At 32.0% G+C, this 23,659-nt stretch overlaps 3 protein-coding genes across 5 annotated transcripts in view; 2 read left to right on the forward strand and 1 right to left on the reverse strand.

Moving 5' to 3' along the window:
- LOC145328947 (uncharacterized) overlaps nt 1-578 on the forward strand; it is a 38,286-nt gene extending 37,708 nt beyond the window's left edge. For 2 of the 3 annotated variants that reach the window (XM_080172913.1, XM_080172916.1), the window contains exon 18: nt 129-578. In XM_080172913.1, the coding sequence (XP_080029039.1) occupies nt 129-214 (86 nt within the window). In that variant the 3' untranslated portion in view covers nt 215-578. The remainder of the gene's footprint in view (nt 1-128) is intronic. The other variant, XM_080172914.1, reaches the window with a different exon arrangement.
- On the forward strand, nt 284-23,586 carry LOC145327541 (uncharacterized). Its single transcript, XM_080171086.1, has 6 exons — nt 284-288; nt 438-442; nt 541-750; nt 1,621-1,786; nt 2,686-2,807; nt 22,620-23,586. The coding sequence occupies exons 1-6, from the start codon at nt 284-286 to the stop codon at nt 22,742-22,744; spliced, it is 633 nt and encodes a 210-aa protein (XP_080027212.1). The 3' UTR covers nt 22,745-23,586.
- The window catches only part of LOC145328948 (arrestin domain-containing protein 5-like), a 31,087-nt gene continuing 30,861 nt past the window's right edge, over nt 23,434-23,659 (reverse strand). The window contains exon 18 of the mRNA XM_080172917.1: nt 23,434-23,586. Coding sequence (XP_080029043.1) covers nt 23,434-23,586 — 153 coding nt within the window. The remainder of the gene's footprint in view (nt 23,587-23,659) is intronic.

Genomic DNA, 23,659 nt, shown 5'->3' on the forward strand with positions numbered 1-23,659 from the left:
CTAAAACCATCCCAAAACTTAAATCTGAAAATAACAAAAGTTTTTTTTCTCGTAATTCTCTGTTAATCATATTAACTATTTCAAAATGTTATATTAATACTAAGTATTATCCTAATATTTTACTTTAGCAGAGCAATTACGAAGCCAAGATAACACTGTCAGCATTGGTTTTACAGGAGATTGTCAATTATTTAGATATTACCAGCAGTTGTGATTCAGCCAATTAATTCCATTTGAAATTACCGAAAATTAGATATTTTGTTGGCGTATAACTTCTTTTTTGATGTAGCTGAAAGGAAGTGGGTAAGAAGGGGGAGAAATTAGGGAAGAGTGTTGTGGGGGAAATTGCTTGTCTGAATCACATTCTCCAGTCCTTGAGATAATATATATAGAAAGTCTAGATGATTAATCCATTTGACCAATAAGACTTTCTTAAGTCAGAGCAATATAGTTTTGGGGACTAAAGTAATAAACAGCCCGTTGTTCCCTCTCTCTCTGCGAATTTCGACAAAAATAAATTTTTGGATTAAAATAATTTAGAAAATAAATATATTGACCTTCTACCCCTCGTAGACCTAGATACTCAGAACCTATTAGTGAACAGTGCCGAGGTTATCGATCTATTCGACGTGAACGACCACATCCCCAATGTACCGACCCAGCAGCCGATTATTCGTCGCCCCACCCCCACCACACGTCTGAATGTGCCCTTGAATAATCAGAATACGGAGTTTTCTGCCGTTTTTCCAGGTAGGATTATTTTTAGCGGCTACAACCCCAGAAGTCCTTATGGGCAGTTAAAGTAGGGAGATAAGGTGAAACCCCCTCTCCAAATTCTAATTTTAGTTTAGATCAGGGGAGTTATCTTTTTCTTAGGGTGATTTCCTAAAATTTCTGTGTGTGAATGGTAAAGAGCCCAAACTGCGTGACTTTTTAAGTATGGGTATGACACATAACTAAGAGTTGGAATTTTTTGAATATCTCCATCCTGGCGGGCACAGGATGCCAGCAAACCTGGCAGGGTCATCCAGGTAAAGAGCAAAAATATTTTTTTTGACTAAAACAAAGCATTTTAACAAAATACTAAAATATCCTCTAGTAGTACATCCTTATATGAAATACAGGTGTTCAAGTCACTTCCAGGTTCCAGTTATGATCCTGCAGGTCCTGATCCTCCAGGTCTCTAGAAATCTTTAAAAGACTCCTGTGGCCGCAATTTTTAGCTTAGAGACTTAAAATTCTAAACTTAAGCTTTTCTTACATGTCTACATAACGTATAAAAATTTTATGAATATCCGCCGCCGTTTTCCCACCGACCGCCGACTGCGGCGGCTGGCAGCTGCTGAGTAAAGCTGCGGCCGTTGAAATTTATAATTTGATATTTCTAATGTAAAATTTACATAAAGATAAACATTTTCTGCTTGCACAATAAAAATTAGCCCTCTAGCTCTAATAGGAACTGAAATAATAAGGGGGGGCGTTGAACGCCCCCCTCTCCCCCCCCCCCCCCCGACCGATTGAAGGGTGGCAAGGGGCCCGACTGTAAAGGGTTAATTGTATGAGGTCACATGGCTGATTTTTAGAGACACTTTGTAAAGCTTCAAAAAATGTTAATTTTAGGCAATTCAGTTCAGCCGGCCATAAGAAACAACATCAACACATTAAACGGCCAAATTGTACCTGTAAACAGCAATAACGGATTTAATAACGGTCAAAACGCCGGCGTTTTCCAGCAAGGCGGTTTTCCCGGTAATTCAGTGAATCCGCCTTCCACAGAAAATATTAATCAGGAAAATAAAATAAACTTGGAAAAATTTGATGACAAAAATGAAAAATTACAAAAATGAGGAGGGTGATAAGATTTTTTATAAAGAATAAAAGAAGAATGAAACACAAAATTATTCTGTATATTACAATTAGTGGTTAACTGATTTTGAAATCAATGAATAAGAAAACATTATTATAAAACATTGGGGACTAGAGTAATAAACATCCTAGTGTCCTCTACCTCCCTGGGTTTTATAGGGACAGTGAGAAAGAAAATAAAAGTTGAAATATATATATAAGGAATACATAGAACAAGGATGACAACATCCATAAAAACGGAAATTGACACTTGTATAGTGTCTGAACTGAATAATCAGAATAAAAAAGTATAAGAGTCAAAGCAAAATTGTAAGTAAATTTGTTGAAAAACTGCTTGATACAGGATAATGTTCATGGACGTACTTACATTTTTAAGACTTGATTATAGAGTTGCTTCGCTTAAATATTGTTCTTTGTTGTCCCAGGAATCAATATACAAAAATAAGATAAAACAGCAATAAGATAAAAAAAGTAGAAAAATCAACATGTTTAAAATGGACGTACGGACATTTTGGTAATGATTATAGGGTTGCTACGCTTTCTAAATCGTACCTAACTACTACAGGAATCACCATACAAAGTTTGAAATCGATAGGACAATTCTGACATGCCTAAATTAACGAATAAAAGCTCTCTATCCCAGACGGACGGACGGACGGACCGACCCTAATTATAAAGATAAGCTTCGCTTTTAAAAATACATATGCAGACAGATAGAAACTCTAAATGGAGTAGCTTCAATTAAAAAAAAAAGAGACTTAAAGAATAATATACATAAGCATTAGACAAATAGAGAAGCAAGTTTATTTTATTCATGTTTCAGTTTACAAGTCCATCAATAGATAGTTTCAGTGCTCCATCACCCTTAACCATCCCTGGCAGGGGCAATACCAATTCAAATCTCTCATTCCAACCTGCTCAAAATGATCCCAACATAGGAGGTAAGAGTTAGTTATATAGATAGATACAAAATATCTAGTATTACAAAAAAGGGTAAAATTTTTCCAGTGTGGCTTCGAATCTTATTAATATCCGCTAGATTAGAACCGGTTCTCAGGAATAATGTAAAATCATGAATAGCTTCATATTACAGACAATTTCCACGACGAATATTAAAGCATAAATTTAATACCATCTTTATTTTAATATCCGCAGAAAGCTGTATATAATACGATGCGATAGATAACTTTTCTATGGATGAAATAAAAACTTTTTATAACCGCTGAACCTACGGGGAACGCTTTTCAGTGAAACTTCTTAATTTACCGGGAAGGATTTTTTAATATCCATTTTACAGGATTGATAGAAGAATGGTAGATAGAAAGATATATAAATGAAAAGATGACTGTTGATGGATAGATTGATAGATAAATTCAGTGCTCGGCAGCCGAGCTTCAGCCGTGACCAAACCAGTTTGGATGATTTTACATTTGATTTGAAAAGCAGGATTGTCATATTTTGGTCAGGTTTAGACTTCCATCTCATTTTTAAAACTTTAAAAAGTTGACTCCCGACTACCCTTAATAAATTGCAAATAAACATAAAATGAAGGTTAATATTAATATCAATAAAAATTAATCATCAAATAAAACAAGTATGGCATAATTATTAAAAGCAAAGCTTAAAAAAATACATGTTTTCATTAGAGTTTGACTGGCAAAAAAGTGAGTGCTATATAACTTTAGCGGTTACACCCCTAGATGGCTGTAGTGGCCCTAGATGTTGGGGGAGGTAGTGGGAGAAGTCGAACCCCCTCTCCTAACTTTTGATTTTAGTTAAAAAGATCCGGATGCCTTGTAGAAAGAAAAGTCCATTAAGTCATGTTATTGGTATTCTTTTGGTGATTTCTCTTGGGAGTGTGAAAGTACCATCCCAAAAATAGTTATAAACCTTCACAGGACCTATTAGAACCTTCACTTTAAAGAAGAACCATATCGGTTAGTGAGAACCTTCGCTACATACAAAAATTAGCTTAATATTATATATAATAGAATAACAAAAATCGTTTCTTGGCGGTTAGACAATGTTATTGTGCTTTAAATACAAAAGACCGTACTGACAAACTGACGTAAAAAATATATAAAAAATTGGCACTAAAATTAAAAAGAGTGAAAATGCACTTAATTTCTAAAACATTAACAACATTGATCATACGGATATAGTCAGAAAAACAGGGATAGTCACGATGGACACCAGAGGTGAATTTAAAAAAAAAACTTTTTGTCTCACTAAAATTAGTTTGCCTCATTAAATTTTTATTGAGTCAAAATTATCCCCTCTAGATTTTTAGCGAGCCTCACTGATTTTAGTGAGGCAAACTTATTTTAAGAATTCACCTCAGTGATAGATAGACACAAAATTCATCAAACGCCAAAAATATCCGCTTAAAATTGTTCTTATAGCCTATTGGTCAACCCCCCCCCCCCCACCCCCTATTTTTTTAAATAATAGATTTTTGTTCGGGGGGGGGGGGGGGCGAGTAATTTTTTAGGGGTGATATCTCATGGAAAGGTGGTGGTACCCTCCCCCAAAATAGTTATAAACCTTCCCAGGACCTATTAGAAGCTACCCTGTAAATATTATAAGGATTTATCATTGCCTTTGCCCTGATAGTTTGTACTTGAGTCTTCTATTTTTATATTATATGTAATTTTATAATTTATATAAGAGTTTAAATCAATGCAGTCACATTGACTTAAACATGTTTTTTTTTTAAAGCAGAGCTTTTCTATAATTAGGGTCTTTACGTCGGTCCGTAGCTATTGCGATTACGCATGTTAGAATTGTCATATCGATTTCAAACTTTAGATGATAATTTCTCTTACATTTAGTTAGAGTAGGGGAAATGCCTTAGCCCAAAATAGGCGCAAATCATTACCATGCACAGTTAGGACTTCTCAGATAAAGGTCATGCAATCAAAGAGTTGTTTGTCTGATGTGTGTTACTTAACCTAATACCCTGGGTGTTTTGAAAGAAAATGAGATATTTTAATTTGGCTCCACGTATGAGGTAATTAATCAAGTCTTAAAGATTTAAGAATTTGCTTAAACATAATCCTGTATTTAATTAAGGAATTTTGCAACAAATTTACTTACAATTTTGTTATAGCCTATAGATTTATATTTTAATTATTGTGTTCTGACACTATAAACGTGTTTTTTATTTGTCCAATTGTCTGAAATGAGCTCCGCTTTCATGGATGTTGTCATCCTTGTTTTTAAAGCAAAGGCTTGGGTATTTTTCCATACATTTAAATAAAAAACTCTATTTGGTGGCTATATCTGATAAAAAAGTAAAACTGGGCATACCAAACAAACAATGAATACAGTTTTACTTTTAATTTATTCATTCTTTTACAAAAGTAAAATGATGTCTGTCTGCGTTTTTGTGTTGATGGATCTAGCAAACCACTTGGCCGATATGTTTCTCCTAAAATGTGTAGTTTCTTGTAGGCCAAGGGAAGGTTTATAACAATTTTGGAGGAGGGTACTTCTTCCTTCCCAATATAAATCAACCTCGATAAGGGCTGGGCATAAACCCTCACATCAAATATTAGCCTGAAACTTGATTAATTGAATGCAGTGCATGATGTTTTTTCCAATGATTTATTCATCTTCTATTAGAGATAGACAGCTGATTTTTTTGTGAGCACCAAGTATATAACCCATGTTTAACGTTAGGTAATGTTCTTATAGACGACTAAATTATTTAAATTGTTGAGGATTTTCTTTAAAAGCACTTTTTTCGTCTATTCATCTAAAATATTTTTTTTCTACTTATGGATATTGTAATCCTTATTATCATTTCCATGTTTCAAAACTTGTGTAAAACTAATCTGTTTAGTAATTAATTTATCCTTAAAAATAAAAGTTTGTCAAAATTGTATTAACAAAATTTTCTATCTAAACTTTAAATGAAAAGATTAATAATACAGCGTCATCAGCTTATCGACTCTTTGTTGTATTGAATACGTGGCTATAGTGAGAGATTCTCTTATACCCTGATAAAATGTGTCTCCCAGCTGGCTATTATAATGCCCCCCCCCCTCTTATAACTTTACACCATCCCCTCCTATGTTCTATATCCATTATGTCATAATTCATGAATATCACCACAAACATTTTACCAAAATATCAAGAGCAGCTTATTAGCGGGAAATTTATTAATTTATTAAGTAAAGTTTACTTATAATACACTATGGATTTTAATTTTCGGAGCCGACTGGCTTTTGGAGCCGGCTCCTCAATTCATATTGTATTGAGATAATATTTGGCTGTTGAAATAGCATTTCTAGTTTAGCTTTAAAACCGATTAATATCAGGTGGATTAGAACCGGTTCTCAGCCATTCTAAAAAATCATGTATAGCAACGTATTATTACAATTTCCCCCATATATTAAATTATTTTTTTTTCAGCTCGGGCTTTCGGCTCCTCGGGGTTATATAACTGGTTTTTATGTTATAAATTTTTATATTGGTAAAGCTGTCTATAATACGATGCGATAGAAAAATATTCTACATTTAAATTTTATCACTACCACTGTTGTATAATTTATCCGTTGTTTTGTATGCACACAAAACATATTTTTAATTAATATTTTTATATTTATTTAAATTCTTATATTTATGTTTTAACGTTATTTCATTATGATATTGCTTAAAACGTAGTGATACCATTTTGTGTTTTTGAAATAATTACGTACATTTTTATTAAGTACATTCAAAAACCAGTTCCTAATGTAAACATTAGCGGGTATATAAGCTCGTATGTTTCAATGATATAGCCAGTTGTTTTCTATAGTCAGTATGCTTGGGGATAACTACCCAGCAGAACTCTCGACTATATAGGGCCTAAGGCGTGTTTCAGGGACACAACCTGGCACAACCATCACAGTAGGTTAAAGTTAATACTTGTGAAACTTAATTAAAGGCACCAACAAGTAAGGTTTTTATTTTATAATTCATTCTTTAATTTAATCTCTTTTTCATAATGCTAATGCTATAATATGTTTATATTTAGTTTTATGAACGTGCAATAATGTATCTGCTGTTACATACAATCGAGTGTCTCTTTTAATTCCCTAACTGTAAATAAACGTTGTAAAATAAGAAGATGTCTGGTGTTATATTTTTTAGTTGTTAGCCACTTTATAAGTTCCACAACATTCATAAAATTGTTGAATAGCAACTGCCAGAGCAACGTTTTGTTTTATTAAACAGTTAGGGAAATGTAAAATATTTTCACAGTTGATAACCTGAAAGTGGTTTTTATGAAATTTAAATTTTAGAGGGGAATTATAAGCAACCCTTTAAATAAATACATTGGGGGAAATATAAAGCATCCCTAAATAGTTTTTTTTATTGATTTAAGGCATTAACATAATTTTAAAATGCCTAATTCAAGTGCTTACAAACATTTTGTTTCTCCCTTTATACATGGAGACAACCAAAGTATTTTGTCAAATCCAAGTGATTTTCATGATTACTATGATTTAAAAACAGCTGAACTTAAGTTAAATGCAAAAATCCAGCTTATTGATAAATATCTTGATAAATGTGATAAAAACTTTATTATGCAGCTTACTGAATCTGATTATGAAAAAAGATTTAAATTTATGCAACATCAAGTAAACTATTTAAGTGATGTTTTAGATTTTGCTTTTTTAAATGGGGATGAAAATCTTCAAGAATTATCAGCTGAATATTTAGATAAGGTCCAAACTTTAGTTGAAAAAATGAAGGAAATCAGATCTTCATTGTCTTTTGAAGCAAATTCTAAGAACTTTATTTGTGATGACACTAATGCAGTAACTAATGCAAATGTAGCATTAGCCGAATCTTATATAAATCATATTGCTCTTATAACAAGAGAAGTTATTGATAATACATGTTCAGAATCTAGGCTAAAGTCTCTTCTTGTGACTGATATACCTTATTTAGAGAAAAAGGTTGAAAGTATGAATAAACTTTGTAATGATCTTTCTAGTGATGAGTTGCGTTATGCCAATATTATTTGTAAATTATCTCATGCTATAGTAAAAGCTGATAATTGGATTCTTGAGTCTATGATCATAATTAAATTTATGAAAATTGATTTGGTAGATGATAGCCAAACATTTACTGAACCCATCAAAATCAAACCTTTTGATGGTTGGAAATCAGACTCAAATATATTTGATTTTCTTAGTGAGTTTGAAAGAGTGTATTGTACAGCTAAACAATCCACTAAATTAGCTGCATTATTCAAAAACTGTTTATCTTCAAATATTGCAAGTGAAGTGTCTCATTATTATGCCAATAATGATTACAATGGCATAATATCTTATCCTTTGGCGAAATATGGCAATGCTCGTAGAATAGTTAATGCTAAAAAAGCTCAACTTACTGAACTTAAGTATAGTTTAAAAGATGTTGAAGTACAAACTTTCTATTTAAGATCATATTATCAATGTTTAATTGGCCTTGAAACTCTAGTTAAAGCACATAGTGATAAAGTAAATGATCTAGGCAATGAAATTTATAACCAAAGTTTTCTTCAGCATTTGACAATGATTTTACCTGATTATCATAAAAGAAGGGTTCTGAAAGAATTATCTAAGGCAGAGCGGGATAATCATGGTCAGCTTTGCGATAAAGATGAGTTTGAAATTGTTAAACATTACATCTTTGTTGAACTTAGTGATCTAGAATATGCTATTGCTAAGTGTCCATCTTTGACAGATGGGAAAAAAGGTCATAGTGAAATTAACTATGTTCAGTCTGAAACAGCTTATGCTTCGAGTCAAAGGCAAAAGAACTTTGTTGATAAAAACACTAACATTAGGATTAAATGTTTTATGCATGAAGTTTTGGCTGATCCTTATTCTCATTCAATTGGTAAATGTAAATTTTTCTGTCAGGCAATGCCACAAGAAAGATTTGATAATGTCATGAAATATTCTCTTTGTATTACCTGTCTTAGTGATAGATGTAATGGGTCAGAAAATATTTGTAACAATATGTCTAGTGTTCCTTCTAATCTTATTTGCTCCATTTGCAAAGAATCTTGTCCTAGCAAACCTAAGAATGTTTTAGTGTGTTCTAACCACAAGAAGAATGTAAAAGACATTTTATCTAAGTTAGATTATCTTACTGGTTTTAAACCTGGTAGCTATGTTCAGCTCCATCAGGTTAACAAATCTAAGATTGATTTTAATGTTAATCACATAGACTTTCACAATATAAATGTTCAAGATGGGATAAGACCTAATTTTTCAAATGCTAGAAAGTCCAAACCTAAGAAGAAATTTAAATCTGTGAACCAACAGTCAACAAATGTAATTGATTCTAATGTCCCTAGGAAATACAATTCTAATCACTATTTTAGGAATTATATGTATCCTTTTTTGATTTTTTGTTGCTTTGCACAAGTCGTTTCTTCTAGCACAAATAATAGTGCACAAAAGTTCTTTGATATGCCAAAAGTGATTCAGAATACTCCACAATTGATTCCTAGAAACATTCAGTTTTCTAGTTATGATTTTATTAATCATAATAACTTAGAAACATATTTTTACAGTGATTACCTAGATATAGTTCCTTATAGGGATAAAACTCCCTTTTATTATAATCTTAGGCCAAAAGTTGCTTTATTTTTCTTGTCAGGGGATACCACCCTAAGTTTCAGTGTTCTTAGGGGATACTACCCTAAATTTCAACATTCTCAGGGGATTGCCAGGGGAAACTACCCTGGTTGCAAGATTGTCAGGGGACACTACCCTGCCTTCCAGCCCTACATATTCTACAGGTTGATTGCATTACAACACAAAATGAGTCCACTACCTTGGGGCCCGCAGTGTTGTATAATTTATCCGTTGTTTTGTATGCACACAAAACATATTTTTAATTAATATTTTTATATTTATTTAAATTCTTATATTTATGTTTTAACGTTATTTCATTATGATATTGCTTAAAACGTAGTGATACCATTTTGTGTTTTTGAAATAATTACGTACATTTTTATTAAGTACATTCAAAAACCAGTTCCTAATGTAAACATTAGCGGGTATATAAGCTCGTATGTTTCAATGATATAGCCAGTTGTTTTCTATAGTCAGTATGCTTGGGGATAACTACCCAGCAGAACTCTCGACTATATAGGGCCTAAGGCGTGTTTCAGGGACACAACCTGGCACAACCATCACAGTAGGTTAAAGTTAATACTTGTGAAACTTAATTAAAGGCACCAACAAGTAAGGTTTTTATTTTATAATTCATTCTTTAATTTAATCTCTTTTTCATAATGCTAATGCTATAATATGTTTATATTTAGTTATGAACGTGCAATAATGTATCTGCTGTTACATACAATCGAGTGTCTCTTTTAATTCCCTAACTGTAAATAAACGTTGTAAAATAAGAAGATGTCTGGTGTTATATTTTTTAGTTGTTAGCCACTTTATAAGTTCCACAACAACCACAGCGTATAACTGACGGACGAATGTATAAACTAAGTTATAGAGTAGATGCTCTGGGAATTTTCAAAGTATGAATGAAACAATTATCTTATATGGCAACTGGGAAATTCATCAATTTTATATTTTCATCAAGTAAATTCTCTGGAGGGGACATTGGACTGTGTGTGTGTGTAGCCATTGTTTCTTAGTGTTTGGACCTAAGTAGTCATGGAGATGGACGAGACACTTTTGTATAACCACTAGAGCTATCAAGCTCCATGCTCAAGTACACTATGCCTTGACCCGCTGCCTCAAAGGAGCTACTCTTTATTACCTCACCCTTGCCGAGTATGGCAGGTGTCCCAAATTAAGTCACCGTAATGAATGACGCTCTCCGCAGAGGAGCTTGGGATAAGGATTGTACAGATATTATGTACATGAATATTAAGTATCTAAACCACTCAATAATCTCCCTTCTTACACAACCAGGGGAAGTTGCGAGAATGTATTCAATTGAGAAATTCGAGTTGCCACATGGGGACTTGAACTCGAACTCTCATCACCGTAACCCAGTTTATTACCACTGAGCTACGACGCCCCTTGTACATTGGACTGTACATTATACTAGTATCCAAAGTTCAATATACTGGGTTTCTAATTCGTTAAAGCTATGGGTACTTTTTTATTTGTTTGTCCAGACTTGTAGTGTATTAAACTTTTCAACCAATGATATTAATCTACATGAGGGCAAATCATTAGCGATGTACATCAATTAACCCTTAACGGTTGGGGGGGGGGGGGGGGGCGTTGAACGCCCCCCATCCGGTTTTTTCTATCTCGTTTTCTGTGTGTGAAAGATAAAGAGCCCAAACTGCTTGACTTTTTAAGTATGGGTATGACACATAACTGAGAGTTGGAATTTTTTGAATATCTCCATCCTGGCGGGCACAGGATGCCAGCAAACGTGGCAGGGTCATCCAGGTAAAGAGCAAAAATATTTTTTTGACTAAAACAAAGCATTTTATCATACCAAAATACTAAAAAATCCTCTAGTAGTACATCCTTATATGAAATACAGGTGTTCAAGTCACTTTCAGGTTCCAGGTATGATCCTGCAGGTCCTGATCCTCCAGGTCTCCAGAAATCTTTAAAAGGCTCCTGTGGCCGCAATTTTTGACTTCAAAGAGACTTCAAATTTTAAACTTAAGCTTTTCTTACATGTCTACTTAACGTATTAAAATTTCATGAAGATCCGCCGCCGTTTTCCCGCCGACCGCCGACTGCGGCGGCTGGCAGCTGCCGAGTACAGCTGCGGCCGCTGAAATTTATATTTTGATATTTCTAATATAAAATTTACATAAAAATAAACATTTTCTGTGAAAAAATTTTTCTTCCAGCTTCAAAAATAAGAAAATTACAGCCGTTTGAAATTTTTAAATAAAAAAAGACCTAAAAACAAAGGTTGTTTAATAAAAGGGTGAAGGAAGCGAAAATTGACTTAGACTTATTAAAGGTCGGAAATTCATTATCAAACAGGGGACCTGCACAAAAAAAATTAGCCCTCTAGCTCTAATAGGAACTGAGATAATTAGGGGGGGCGTTGAACGCCCCCCCCCCCCGACCGATTAAGGTGCGGCAAGGGGCCCGACTGTAAAGGGTTAAGCTTCAATTGTCGTAACCCTCAAGATCCCCAGTGTTTCTTTTTGTATCTGGCTTCTAGTAAAATAGCGTTATTATTCATTTTCGTGAAAGAAGGTGTATCAACTTTTTTTGTATAGCTAGCCGGTTCTTTTAGTAAGTAGTAGATGTAAAATTTTTCATAGAATTCAGATATGCAATCGGTTTTTTTGTAGACCTCTTATTTTTTAAGTAATTTAAGTTTTTTAAAAAAATAATTAAGTCGGTTTTAAGGTACTAAAACGCAACAAAATAAAAGAAGAAAATGGCCAGTAAGAACAAAAATAGTAAGATCTTTAATTTGACACCTTACTTTTAAAATTCTGTTGAGTAATTATTGAAAAAATCTATTTTTTAACCTCGGTTTAATAAAAACTTTAGACCTAAATATTTTCTCAAACAGACAAAAAAAACATGGGTTCATATATACCTTTAGAATCAGAAAAATATTACGAATCCATTGTAAGCAAAATTGAAAAAAAGTAAAAAAATAAAAAATTAAACAAATGGCCAATTGTATTTTTTGTTCAGGCAACACTATCGTCTTCCCTTTTTTACCCCCTCTCTACCCCCTCTTTACCCCCTTCCCATTTTTATACTCAATTTAAGAATTAAGACGTTGCCTGTACAATATAATATGATATTTTCATATAATTCCTTTTATTGTAGTTTATATACTATATTGTAAACTTTTTTTTTCAATTTTGCTTACAATGAATTCGTAATATTTTTCTGATTCTAAAGGTATATATGAACCCATATTTTTTTACCTGTGAAATAATAAAATTAAGTTCAAAGTTTTTATTCTTGTGGGTTTAAAAAAATCGATTTTTTCAATAATTACCTGACAGAATTGAAAAAGTAAGGTGTCAAATTAAAGATCTTACTATTTTGTTCATAATGGCCATTTTCTTTCTTTTTTTTGTTGCATTTTAGTACCTTAAAATCGACTTAAATTTTTTTTTAAAACTTAAATTACTTTAAAAATAAGAGGTCTACAAAAAACCGATTGCATATCTGAATTCTATGAAAAATTTTACATCTACTACCTACTAAAAGAACTGGCTAGCTATAAAAAAAAAGTTGATACACCTTCTTTTAAATAAATTTACTTTTTACACAATTATACAACTAAAATTTCAAATTGTTGATGAATTTTCTCAGAGAAACCTTTTACATTATACTGGTTGCTATACATTTCAACTATAAGTTAGCTGTTTTATATCATAAAATGTAAACAAACTGTTCTATATAATATACTGTAAACAAGGACAATTATATATTACATCAGAAACAAAATAAATAGTTGTAAACGATCCATAATGATAGTTGTAGAGTTGGTTGACAAATGCAGTCGCAATTTGCCAGAATATAATCACACAACCTTCCCTGAAATACCTTTAGGTTGTAAGGAGGGAGATCTGTAGAAAGTTAGGATTCTACCTATCGAGCAATTAAATCATGCTTTTCCTCGTCCATGCTCCTCATTCACATGAGAGTGCCATTAATTAGGGTGGCTTAATATGGAACACCTGCCAAAACTCTAGGCCAAGGTGATGTAATAATCGAGTAGCTTCCACGAGAATTGCGGGTCAGCTTGTAATGTAATTATATAACATGGAATACATTCAGCTGTGCGCGAAGCTTACCAATCTAATATTGGCAAAAGATTCTTCCAGTTTCTGTGTGCATCTGAATCCTAACCTAAGCGAATCAGGGCTACAAAAAACAGTTGTAGAGTAGCTGTGCTATAAAGACGAAATTTGTTGAAAGCTTTTACAATTTATTTGGCCCTTGAATGTAAACATCTTTCTCCATTAGTTTAACACAATAATAGTGTGAGAAAAGCACATTAAGTTTAGACTAAAATAGAAAACAAGGACATAACTAACCAAAAATATCGATGCAAGGATGTTATAACAAAAAATAATAAAGAATCAATTCAATTTTGCCATTTTTTGGCGAAACTTCTCTTTAAGTTGTCGTGTCTCATTTCTCCTTTACTGTCAATTTTTTCTCTCTTATCTTGAAAATTAAAAGTAAGCGACATGGGTTATTTCTTAAAATTTAGATTAGGTTAGGTTATACTGGATATTGGTTTGCCCTGCCTGGCTAAACCCCTTCTCATGGGTTGGACAATGGCATAGGAAAAAATAAATCCTGATATTTATATTCAATTTATTTGAGGGGAGGGGGCTATTTGTGGTATCCGCCGAGGATAAATGGCAGACACCGGAGTTCAATTAGACTACGGCAGTGTGACAGACGTGGACACCTTACTATAGAGAAGCTACGCTTCTCTAGCATTCACTAGATAATGATCAACATCTATTTCAGTTGTCACTTTATTGAAGGTTTAAAAGATACTAAAGCTATATACAACAAACAATAATTACATGGATAGGAATAAATAATCATAACATAAAAGCATCATAATACATATACAATGGTCAGTTTGGGCAATAATGATCCCCCATCCCTGAAAAGGGTGGGGGAGAATTAAGAATACAGTTAACCATAATAAACATGACAGATTCAATCATTAATTTTAAGCATAGGGAGGGGGTCGCTAGACCCCTTCCCCAGGACTCGGGGGAGGGCCATTGACCCTCCACCGAACCCTAGATCAGGGGTGCCATAGGCATGGCTCACGGTTGCCGAATACCACATATTCGTGCTTTACAGGTCACTTTTGGGAAAGAACCACTACTGAACTTTTTATGAATATCATCTGAAATTTTTTAACGGACAATTTTGATATAGAGTAGGTTCCTCATAAGGAGCAGTGTATAAATAATAAATACAAAGCATTTTCAGAGAACTCTGTAGAGAACATTAAACAAAATATTAAAAATGAGACATTAGCTAGGCAGCCTATTCGTACTTACCTATATATAAGAAAAATAGATTAAAACTATTTTATTGAGTACATATATGTTTTTTTAACCTTTTTAACAATACTTTGGGATTAAAAACTCATAAAAAAAAGTGATGTTTAATATTTTTAGCCTTAGCATTCATATTATGTATTATGTTTCTTATATTAATAGTTATTTATCGCATCGTATTATAGACAGCTTTTCGCTAATATTAAAATTAAATGAAAATAAGATTAAAACAAGATGGTCCGAAGGACCGGGTTAACAAAACTGGTTTTTATTTTAATATTCTTCAAAGATTGAATGTATTACGATGCTATAAATTATTTTTCAGTATGGCTAAGAACAGGTTCTAATCCTACAGATATCAATCGGGTTCGAAGCCATTCTTTTATTGCCAACTTGAGATGTTTTTAAGCACCCTCCCCTCCAAAAAAGCATTTATAAAAAAATTTAAATTAAAAAGCGCAAAAAAATCATAATAAAGGAAAACCGTAAATCGCTTTAAATTAAAGTACTTTGAATTAGGTAACAAAAAGGAGATTAAAAATCAATTAAATCAATTACTATTGATAGGCAATTATGTAATATAAAAAAAGTGATTAAATATAAATTCTTTCAATGAATCAGGGATTAATAAATATAGAAATGGCTTCAAATTTTGAGAAAAAGCCACAAACATAAAAAAAAGGACCTCAGTCAGCAAGACTTATAGATCACGCACTATTTCGGAGAATTAAGGTCTGCAAGATCATACCTGGAACCACAAACGTCTAAGGTTGGGGGAGGTGTTTATCCCCTTCAAACCTTTGAAACCCCTCATTTTAACCTTTTCTTAAAAAAACTTGGACGTCCCTGCCTGGACGTAAAATTGGCCTGCAGATTTACTTATATAATATTATCTTATATTATTATATTTTTTATACCTGGATGACCTTTGGCTTCTAGGATGGCGATTTCCTGTTTCTGTATATTAATCCAGAGAGGGAGAGGACATGGGGCTGTTTATTACACTAGTCCTCAAAGTTTTAAGTTTAATTGGTTGGTTCATTAATTTGAGAGTACAAACATTTTAACCACTAATTGAAATCTAAAGAAGAGGTAATTTTGTGTATCGTCTTTGTACATCAATTTTGAATTTATCGGCTATTGTCTTTTTCCTTAGGTCTCTGATAATTATAACATTTTAATAGTCACTTAATCACAACTCTCTATATATATTTGTTTATCTCTGTATAGCTGGATTTTTTTCAGACCCTATTTTAACTGTTTGTTTTTGTTGTCTATTGATTTTTAATCATACATTTTGATTAGTCTGTGCTTTTTAACAAGGATGACAACATTCATATTCATAGCTTTGCTACTAAATGAACAAACAGATAAACACACAGACATAGCGATAAGCGTTGCTCAGTGGTCATAGGAATCATCACACAAAATTTTATTACCAGTTTATTTTTGATACCAGCTTTGAAAAATTTATTCAAGAGCAGTTCCAATTTTTTTAAAAAATTCTAACATAAAATTTAGGATCTACTGAATTTTAAAGGCTGCTAGCTGCCAAACGGCTGAACGTACAGGTCATGCCCGCACACTGTTTTAAGCAGCATAAGAAGGCCTACAAATAATCTGGAATAGCCATAAATCAATAATGCATAATTATCTCGCAGTTTAGAGAAATGCACAAAAAGGCCTAATTTACGCGTTTTTTCTTCAGTGAAGCTTTCCCTGTGCATCATTGGATCTTGGCTATTTCAAATTATTTGTAGGCCTTCTAATACCGCTTAAAATGGAATGCGGGAATGATCTGTACGTCCAGCCGTTAAGCAGCTAGCAGCCTTTAAAATTAATAGATTTTTGGCAATATTAGTTACCAGTAATATTTTACCGTGAACTGCAGTAGATTCAAAATTTATTTTATACAGCCTATTGTATCATTTTTGCCTAAAGGTGAATAACCCCCCAATCTATTCCCACCACCAAAAAGAAACATCGACTTTCTTAATGAACCTCATTATTTTAAGGAAATCTACATGAAATAAATTTGCCATAAATTTCATATTAAACTTTCATTTTATAAAAAAAATCACATAATTTAAATATATAAATAGCTAGAGGCTACGCCCCTAGAGGCTCTATGCGCCCTCGAGAGAAGATGGGAGGGAAGTCGACCCCTCCATTTTTAATGGTAGTTTTAAATAGAAAAAAGTAAATTTTTTGGGGGAAGGGGGTCATTTCTTCTCGGAGTGATTTATCTTTGGAGGGTAGTGTTACCCTCCCCCAAAATAATTATAAACCAGCCCAGGATCTATGAGAAGCTACCCTGTAAAGGAGAACCATATCGATTCAGTGGTTTGCGAGATCCTTTGCTACAGACAAAAAAAGACCTTACTACTTTATATATTAGGAAAAAATAAACATGTCTCTGTTTCAGTGGTCAAATAAAAGAAAATAAATCATAATGCATCAAATTATTTAGCATAAAAACTGGCATTGTAGTAATGTCAAATAGTTATTATACAATCCCTCAAAAAATATATTGTGTTATGCTACTCAGTCAGACGCATTTCTTTCTTATTAACGTAGTTTCTATAACGTAGTATTACATTTACGCAATATATAGTTTAACAATTCTTTGATAGTTTTCTGAAATATTAATGACCTCTGGGAGGCTTGTAAAGATTCGCCCGATAGACAACAAACCCTTTGATTGCACGACCTTTGTCCTAACTTTGCATGGTAATGCATTGCGCCTATGGGCCAAGGCATTCTCCCTACTCATACAATTTTTTCACTCGCTTGACATAACAGCAGTAGGTTGCATTTGTAACGTCTCTAGTATGACACTGTGTAGTCAAGATTAGAACCCGACACCTACCCGTCAGCAAGTCGACACGTTACCAATTACGCTAATGCCATTGTTTTTTTCTGAACTATTATATCTTAGTATTTATGTAACCTTATTTATTCAAGTTTTACCCTTCATTGTAAGAGCATATAATCAGCTTTTTTACATAATTATTAGGAATCCTAGACCGTAAAAATAATATAGAGCACAAATGGATTTATTGTTACTTGGATCTTACACCAGATTAACATGTACTCTAATGAACCGAAACTTGTAGTGGGCTAAAAAAAACGATCCCTACATCCACCAAATTGACCTCATCCCCTTCACTCCTACTGGATGAATGAACTGGCCAATGCACTTGTTCATGTTAGCAACTAAAATTGATGAAATTTTCCCCTGTCATAATATCCACGTTTATTTTATATCCATTAGAGCACACATACTGAAATAGTTATTAAAAACGCTAAAATTTATCAAATTAAATGATTTTATAAAGTTATGCATTTTATAATTTTATTTTATCTAAAAATTAAAAAGATATATTTGTCAAGAAGTACAGCAATAGATATCCAAACAGAATTTATGTTTTCTTTCTAATTATAATTATAGAAAGCGTAGCAACTTTAATGTAATTAATTTTGCGGAAAAAGGACCTTAATAATTTTAATTTCGTGCCACAAGGTTTCAAAAGTGCAAAGATTAGGTGTTTATACACTGCTGCATATGATCAATTAATTTGGAAAAAAATGATAGCAAATAAAAAAGCTTTACTGCAATGAAAGATCTAAGGAAAGATGAAATGAAAACGTGCGCTGTTGTAATAATATATTATATAGTTTTAATCAGGAAAAAAGGGACATAGGGCTGTTTATTACACTAGTCCCCAAAGTTTTATATTAACGTTTTCTTATTCATTTTCCTAAAAACGTTAGGAACTTTATTGAATTTTTTATTCAGTGGTTTATTAAGTTCAGTGTCCAAACGTTTCAACAACTAATTTGGAGATGTACATCAATTTATCGGCAATTGTCTTATCCCTTTAGAACCCTGAGGTTAAATGGTGGTTTAATAAATGGATTAATATGCGGAAATTAATGAACACCCACACATTGACATATTCAAAACATGAATCAAAGACGTTTTACTTAAGGTTACATAATTAGTAAGGGTCTGCAAATAATAAAATACTTAAAGGAAATAGTTTGTTTCAACGTGCAAAAATGTTTATAACTTCACTAAAACAAGAGTGCCTATTCTTTTGGAACACAGAGCATTAGTTAAACAACAACTATTTCAATGCATTTTATTAAAATTGGTTCCAAAGCCTATACCAATAGCGAAATTAATTCGTAAAAAATCACGAAACCTATCCGTGGTTTTCAGCTGTCGTTGGGGGGCAACATAGAATAAAATTGACGACCTCTCCATTTGCCACCCAAATATTATTTAAGGTTTATTTAACTTGTTGGATATATCTTATACCTGAGTCTGAATAGCATTCACATACCGCTTTTCAATTCACTTGAATCACTATTTTTGTGTTGACCAGCTTCTGTAAAAAAATGGTCATAGCTGATATTTTATCAACATATCTCAATTCTAATGACATTATGCCAAAATACATTAGCAAAAGGGATATGCCCATAGCATCTATGGGCTTTGTATTCAAAGGGACAAAGCTGGGCTATAAGAATAGCTTAAAACCACCCAATGACTTAAATCTTAAAGCAAAAAGTCTAAAAACATCACACGACCTGTGTGAGGGTTTTATTAAATAGAGAACACAATCGATCCAGCAGTTATTGAGATCTTAATACAAAAAACACTTACTATTTTATATATTAGGATTGATTAAAATATAAAATATTTTTGAGGGGGTTAAAAAGTTGTCTATTTAGGCTAAAAGCAAAGCCATCACACTTTAGGAAAAGTTAATACATAAATAAAATGTCAAAGATATAAATATAAACAAGAAATATAACTGATTAAATTATGCAATCCTAAATATTATATGTCATTTAAGGTACACGTTTCATTTATAAAATTTCTAGAAATTAGGGAAATTCTTATTTTAATATTTTACTTAATCGCTAGTGGATACGCCCCTAGCATCCAGAAGATCTTTAATCAAAGGCCAGAAAGCAGCTGAAAAAAGTAGCTTAAAACTATCCCAAGAATCGAATCTAAAGCATAAAACCATCACAGTACCTATGTAAAGTAGAGAACGCAATCTCTCCAATAGTTATTGAGATATTAAGCTGCAGACAAAAATCCTTACTACTTTGGATTATAGAATTTATAGGGTTATGGTAAAAGTAAAAGTTTCTTAATATTCAAACAGAGTTTGAATAAAGTGGGTATAAAGTTAATTTGTTAATGCTCTTTTTACATATCCGTGTTTTAAAAACACAAATGTCTAAGATATTTATAGCCTCATTTTAGAATTTTTTGCCAAAAAAATTTAACTATGTATTGATTTAAATAGAGAATTATTATACATATTTTGGGTATAGTCCCTTTCGTGACATCGCGCCTTAAGGGGCGATTCTTCGTATTTTTCACAGTATGTTTTCTCCTATTTCTAGCCCCTGCGGGGGGGCTCTAACCCTGCGGGGCCAATTACCTAACCCTGTGGGGCAGTCACCTAACCCAATATAACCTTACCTAACCTAAAATAACCTATAAAAAGCCATTTTAAAAATACAACAAATCGCCCCTCAAGGCGCGATGTCACGAAAGGGACTATTCCCCATATTTTTGATATAATTAAAATAAAATTGTATTTTGGTTTAGTTGGAATTCTCTCTTTTGGTTGAATTCCAGTAAGGTTGGCACGACCAGGGATCTCAAGGAATAAGACAATGAAAGATGAATTAATGCCTATATCAAATTATTAGAAACAAAAGTACCCTTTTTAAGATAATATGTTGAAAGGTTTGATTAATAATATTTATTAAAAAGTACCCAAAGTTTTGAGCCAATGAATGATAGAAGGTTTTTAACTTTGGGTTATAGTATAATTTACAGATTAATGTCATATCCCGTTCACAATATACAATTTTATGACTTAAAATTATGCAAGTGTATTTAAAATTAATTAGATCCTAAAAATAATTTTAAAATCCCGCAATAAATTATTTATATTTATCTCAAAACTAGTTAAATATTTCAAAAATCTGACAGTTTGCAATAAAACATTTTCATCAACATTTTCTAATTTTTCTTAGATAATATAATTTTTGCAATAGGAAATAAGTGTATGATTTTTTTCGTAAAAAACTGTCGCTAATCAGGCTCAGAACAGGTTTTCATCCAGTAGAAATTAATCGAATTAGGAGTAGTACTGGAAAAATATTATCAAAATGACCTTAAAATAATAATTTGATCTTTTATTAAGTAATTTATTTAATAATATTATGATGATATACTTAGGCATGAATATTCATTAATTCAGAATTTTACTTTGCGCTCTCTACCTTTTATCTATTATCAAATCAACTTTGATAGATGGCTAGTTGTCTAGGAACGATTTACAAATAAAGGTAGTATTAATTTTCAGGATTTAATCACCTTATTTAAATTGAAACAAGTATAGATTCGCCCATAGCTTCTTAGGATTCCCTCTTAATTGATTTTCGTTTTGTAGTAAAAATAAAATAAAATAAAACCTTGATATAAACAGCAGGTTTGTTACCTGTCCAGGTTCTTTAGATCTTAAGCTACATTGTGCTATAAATAAAAATGTGACAGTGCTTATAAAGGTTGAATTATATTATAATTATGGTCAAATTAGCATAAATTTATACTATTGACCCGCATAATTAATACAAAATAAATGTTATTTCAAGCATGACATACAAGGAAGAATTTTTTGTAGAATTTTATCAGGTTTTTTGTTCTAAACTATTTCTTATTATTTTTTATATAGATTGCAGCACACCATTCAAATTTTAATTTTATGTAATTTAACATAACGTATAGTGTAGCACTACCTTTAAATTCCTTTGGAACTAATCATAACATTTTCTATATGTAATGTAGCATTTTATTTAAAATTTTGAACAAGTTTGCTTTCATAAAGTTCTTCATAAAACCACTCCTGAAGTGAGTTAATTAATGTTTTTTATATCAGTTGCTTTGCTAAGGTCACGGAAATTCAGCCTTAAATAAATCATATACAGAAAGTTTTATGACAGACTTTATAAAAGCAAAGTTGTTCAAAAATTTAAATAAATAACCTTTGCATTTATTTTCCTAGGGTTATGAAATGCACTATGTTCTAATTTAGGTTCTGACACAAAAGTCAAAGCACCTTCATACGCACTGTGTTTGAACTAAACATTACATTTTCTATGAATAATGTAGCACTCCCTTGTAAGTTTAAAATAGTTTAAAACCAAACTTAAGTTTTTATTTTTTTGAGGTACTACCATGTACAATGTAAATTTAAATTGGTTTGGAACTAAACATAACATTTTTCGGTTGAAAACACAAACAAGGATCTCAATAATCATGAATATGCCATGGTTGTTGGGTATAAGTAATAGGATTAAAAATTAAAATACTAGTCTTCCAGGGCCGGGTGATTTTTTTATGGGCGGATGGTGGATATACCCTCCCTCAAATGAGTTTTGAAACTTTCCTGGATGTATTATGAGCTTCACTGTAAAGTAGAACCATATATGTTCAGACAACACAAACACACAGACCGACATTCTGTTACTTTTATAAAATAATAAGGTTTAAAACACTTTTATATGTGAAGGTTAAAAAAACATTGAATTTAGAAAAAAGGTTTTGTGATTTTGTAACTATGATAAAGAATTGCTAACAATCAAATGTTTAAAATTAAAGAACTTTTTTCAAACTTATCAGAAATATATTTATCTAAATGGCAATCTATTTCAGGATTTTTTGACCCAGCTTCAGTAAGCGTGCGACGCCCCCAGCAGCCACCCCCAAACTTCCAGGGGAGGCCACAGAGACCTAGGAGGTCAAATATTCTCACAAGATTAGCTCAGATGATTGGTTAGAAGTTAGGTTATGTAACAAATAAATTGAAATATTTTCTAGTCATAAATTATTTAAAAGGCATTAATGCATTTTGTTTTGTTTTTAGAAGCTACTTATAGTCTTTTAATATTCCTATAGCCTAGTTATATCACAATCATTTCAAACACTCCTATATGATGATCTTTCTCCTTTTTTTTATCACATCAATACAATCTCCAATGGATTCCATTTCTACTAAATAATAGGTTTTTCATATTTTTTTGTCTTAATATTTATACTTTTAGATGTAATAAGCATTAGCAGATTCTAATTTTCTTTTTAAATGTATAGGGTTATAAAATTCATATGTACAATTATAAAGAAAGTTAAAAGGGCATTATTAAAAAAATAAGTATTTAATTGAAAAAATAAAATTTTTTTGTTTACATTTTGAAATTTTAAAATGTTTTAAAAGCAAATTGTTTCATGTTTACAAACATTTGAACTAAAATGATTTATTGTATATAACTTAATTTATTTATTTGCCATTATTGTATTACAATAAAAAAAAGTTATAATTTTGTATTTATAATATTTATTTTATATTTGAATAAATTGATAAATAAATAATTACAATTTACAAAACATAATGTTTTTAGTCAATATTTATATATATTTTTAAAATGCATAGTTGTTCTATACATGTTTTTCTCCCTCACTCAAGTTCTTCTTATTCATTACCCTCCTCACCTTCATCCTCCTTTCCATCACCATCCTCTCCATCCCCCTCCTCTTCTTTTTCTTCCCCTTCCTCCTCTTTCTCCTCTTCTTCATTGTCAGCCTCTTCGCCCTCATTTTCTTCTTCTCCCCCTTGGTCCTCAACCTTAAATGTAAATATCATATCAAATGTTCATATAAAAATTTACTCAAATGCTGAAATATTCATAATAGTAAGA

This window comes from Acartia tonsa, chromosome 9 (genome assembly GCF_053477335.1).
Source record: "Acartia tonsa isolate MP-2025a chromosome 9, ASM5347733v1, whole genome shotgun sequence".
Lineage (NCBI taxonomy): Eukaryota > Metazoa > Arthropoda > Copepoda > Calanoida > Acartiidae > Acartia > Acartia tonsa.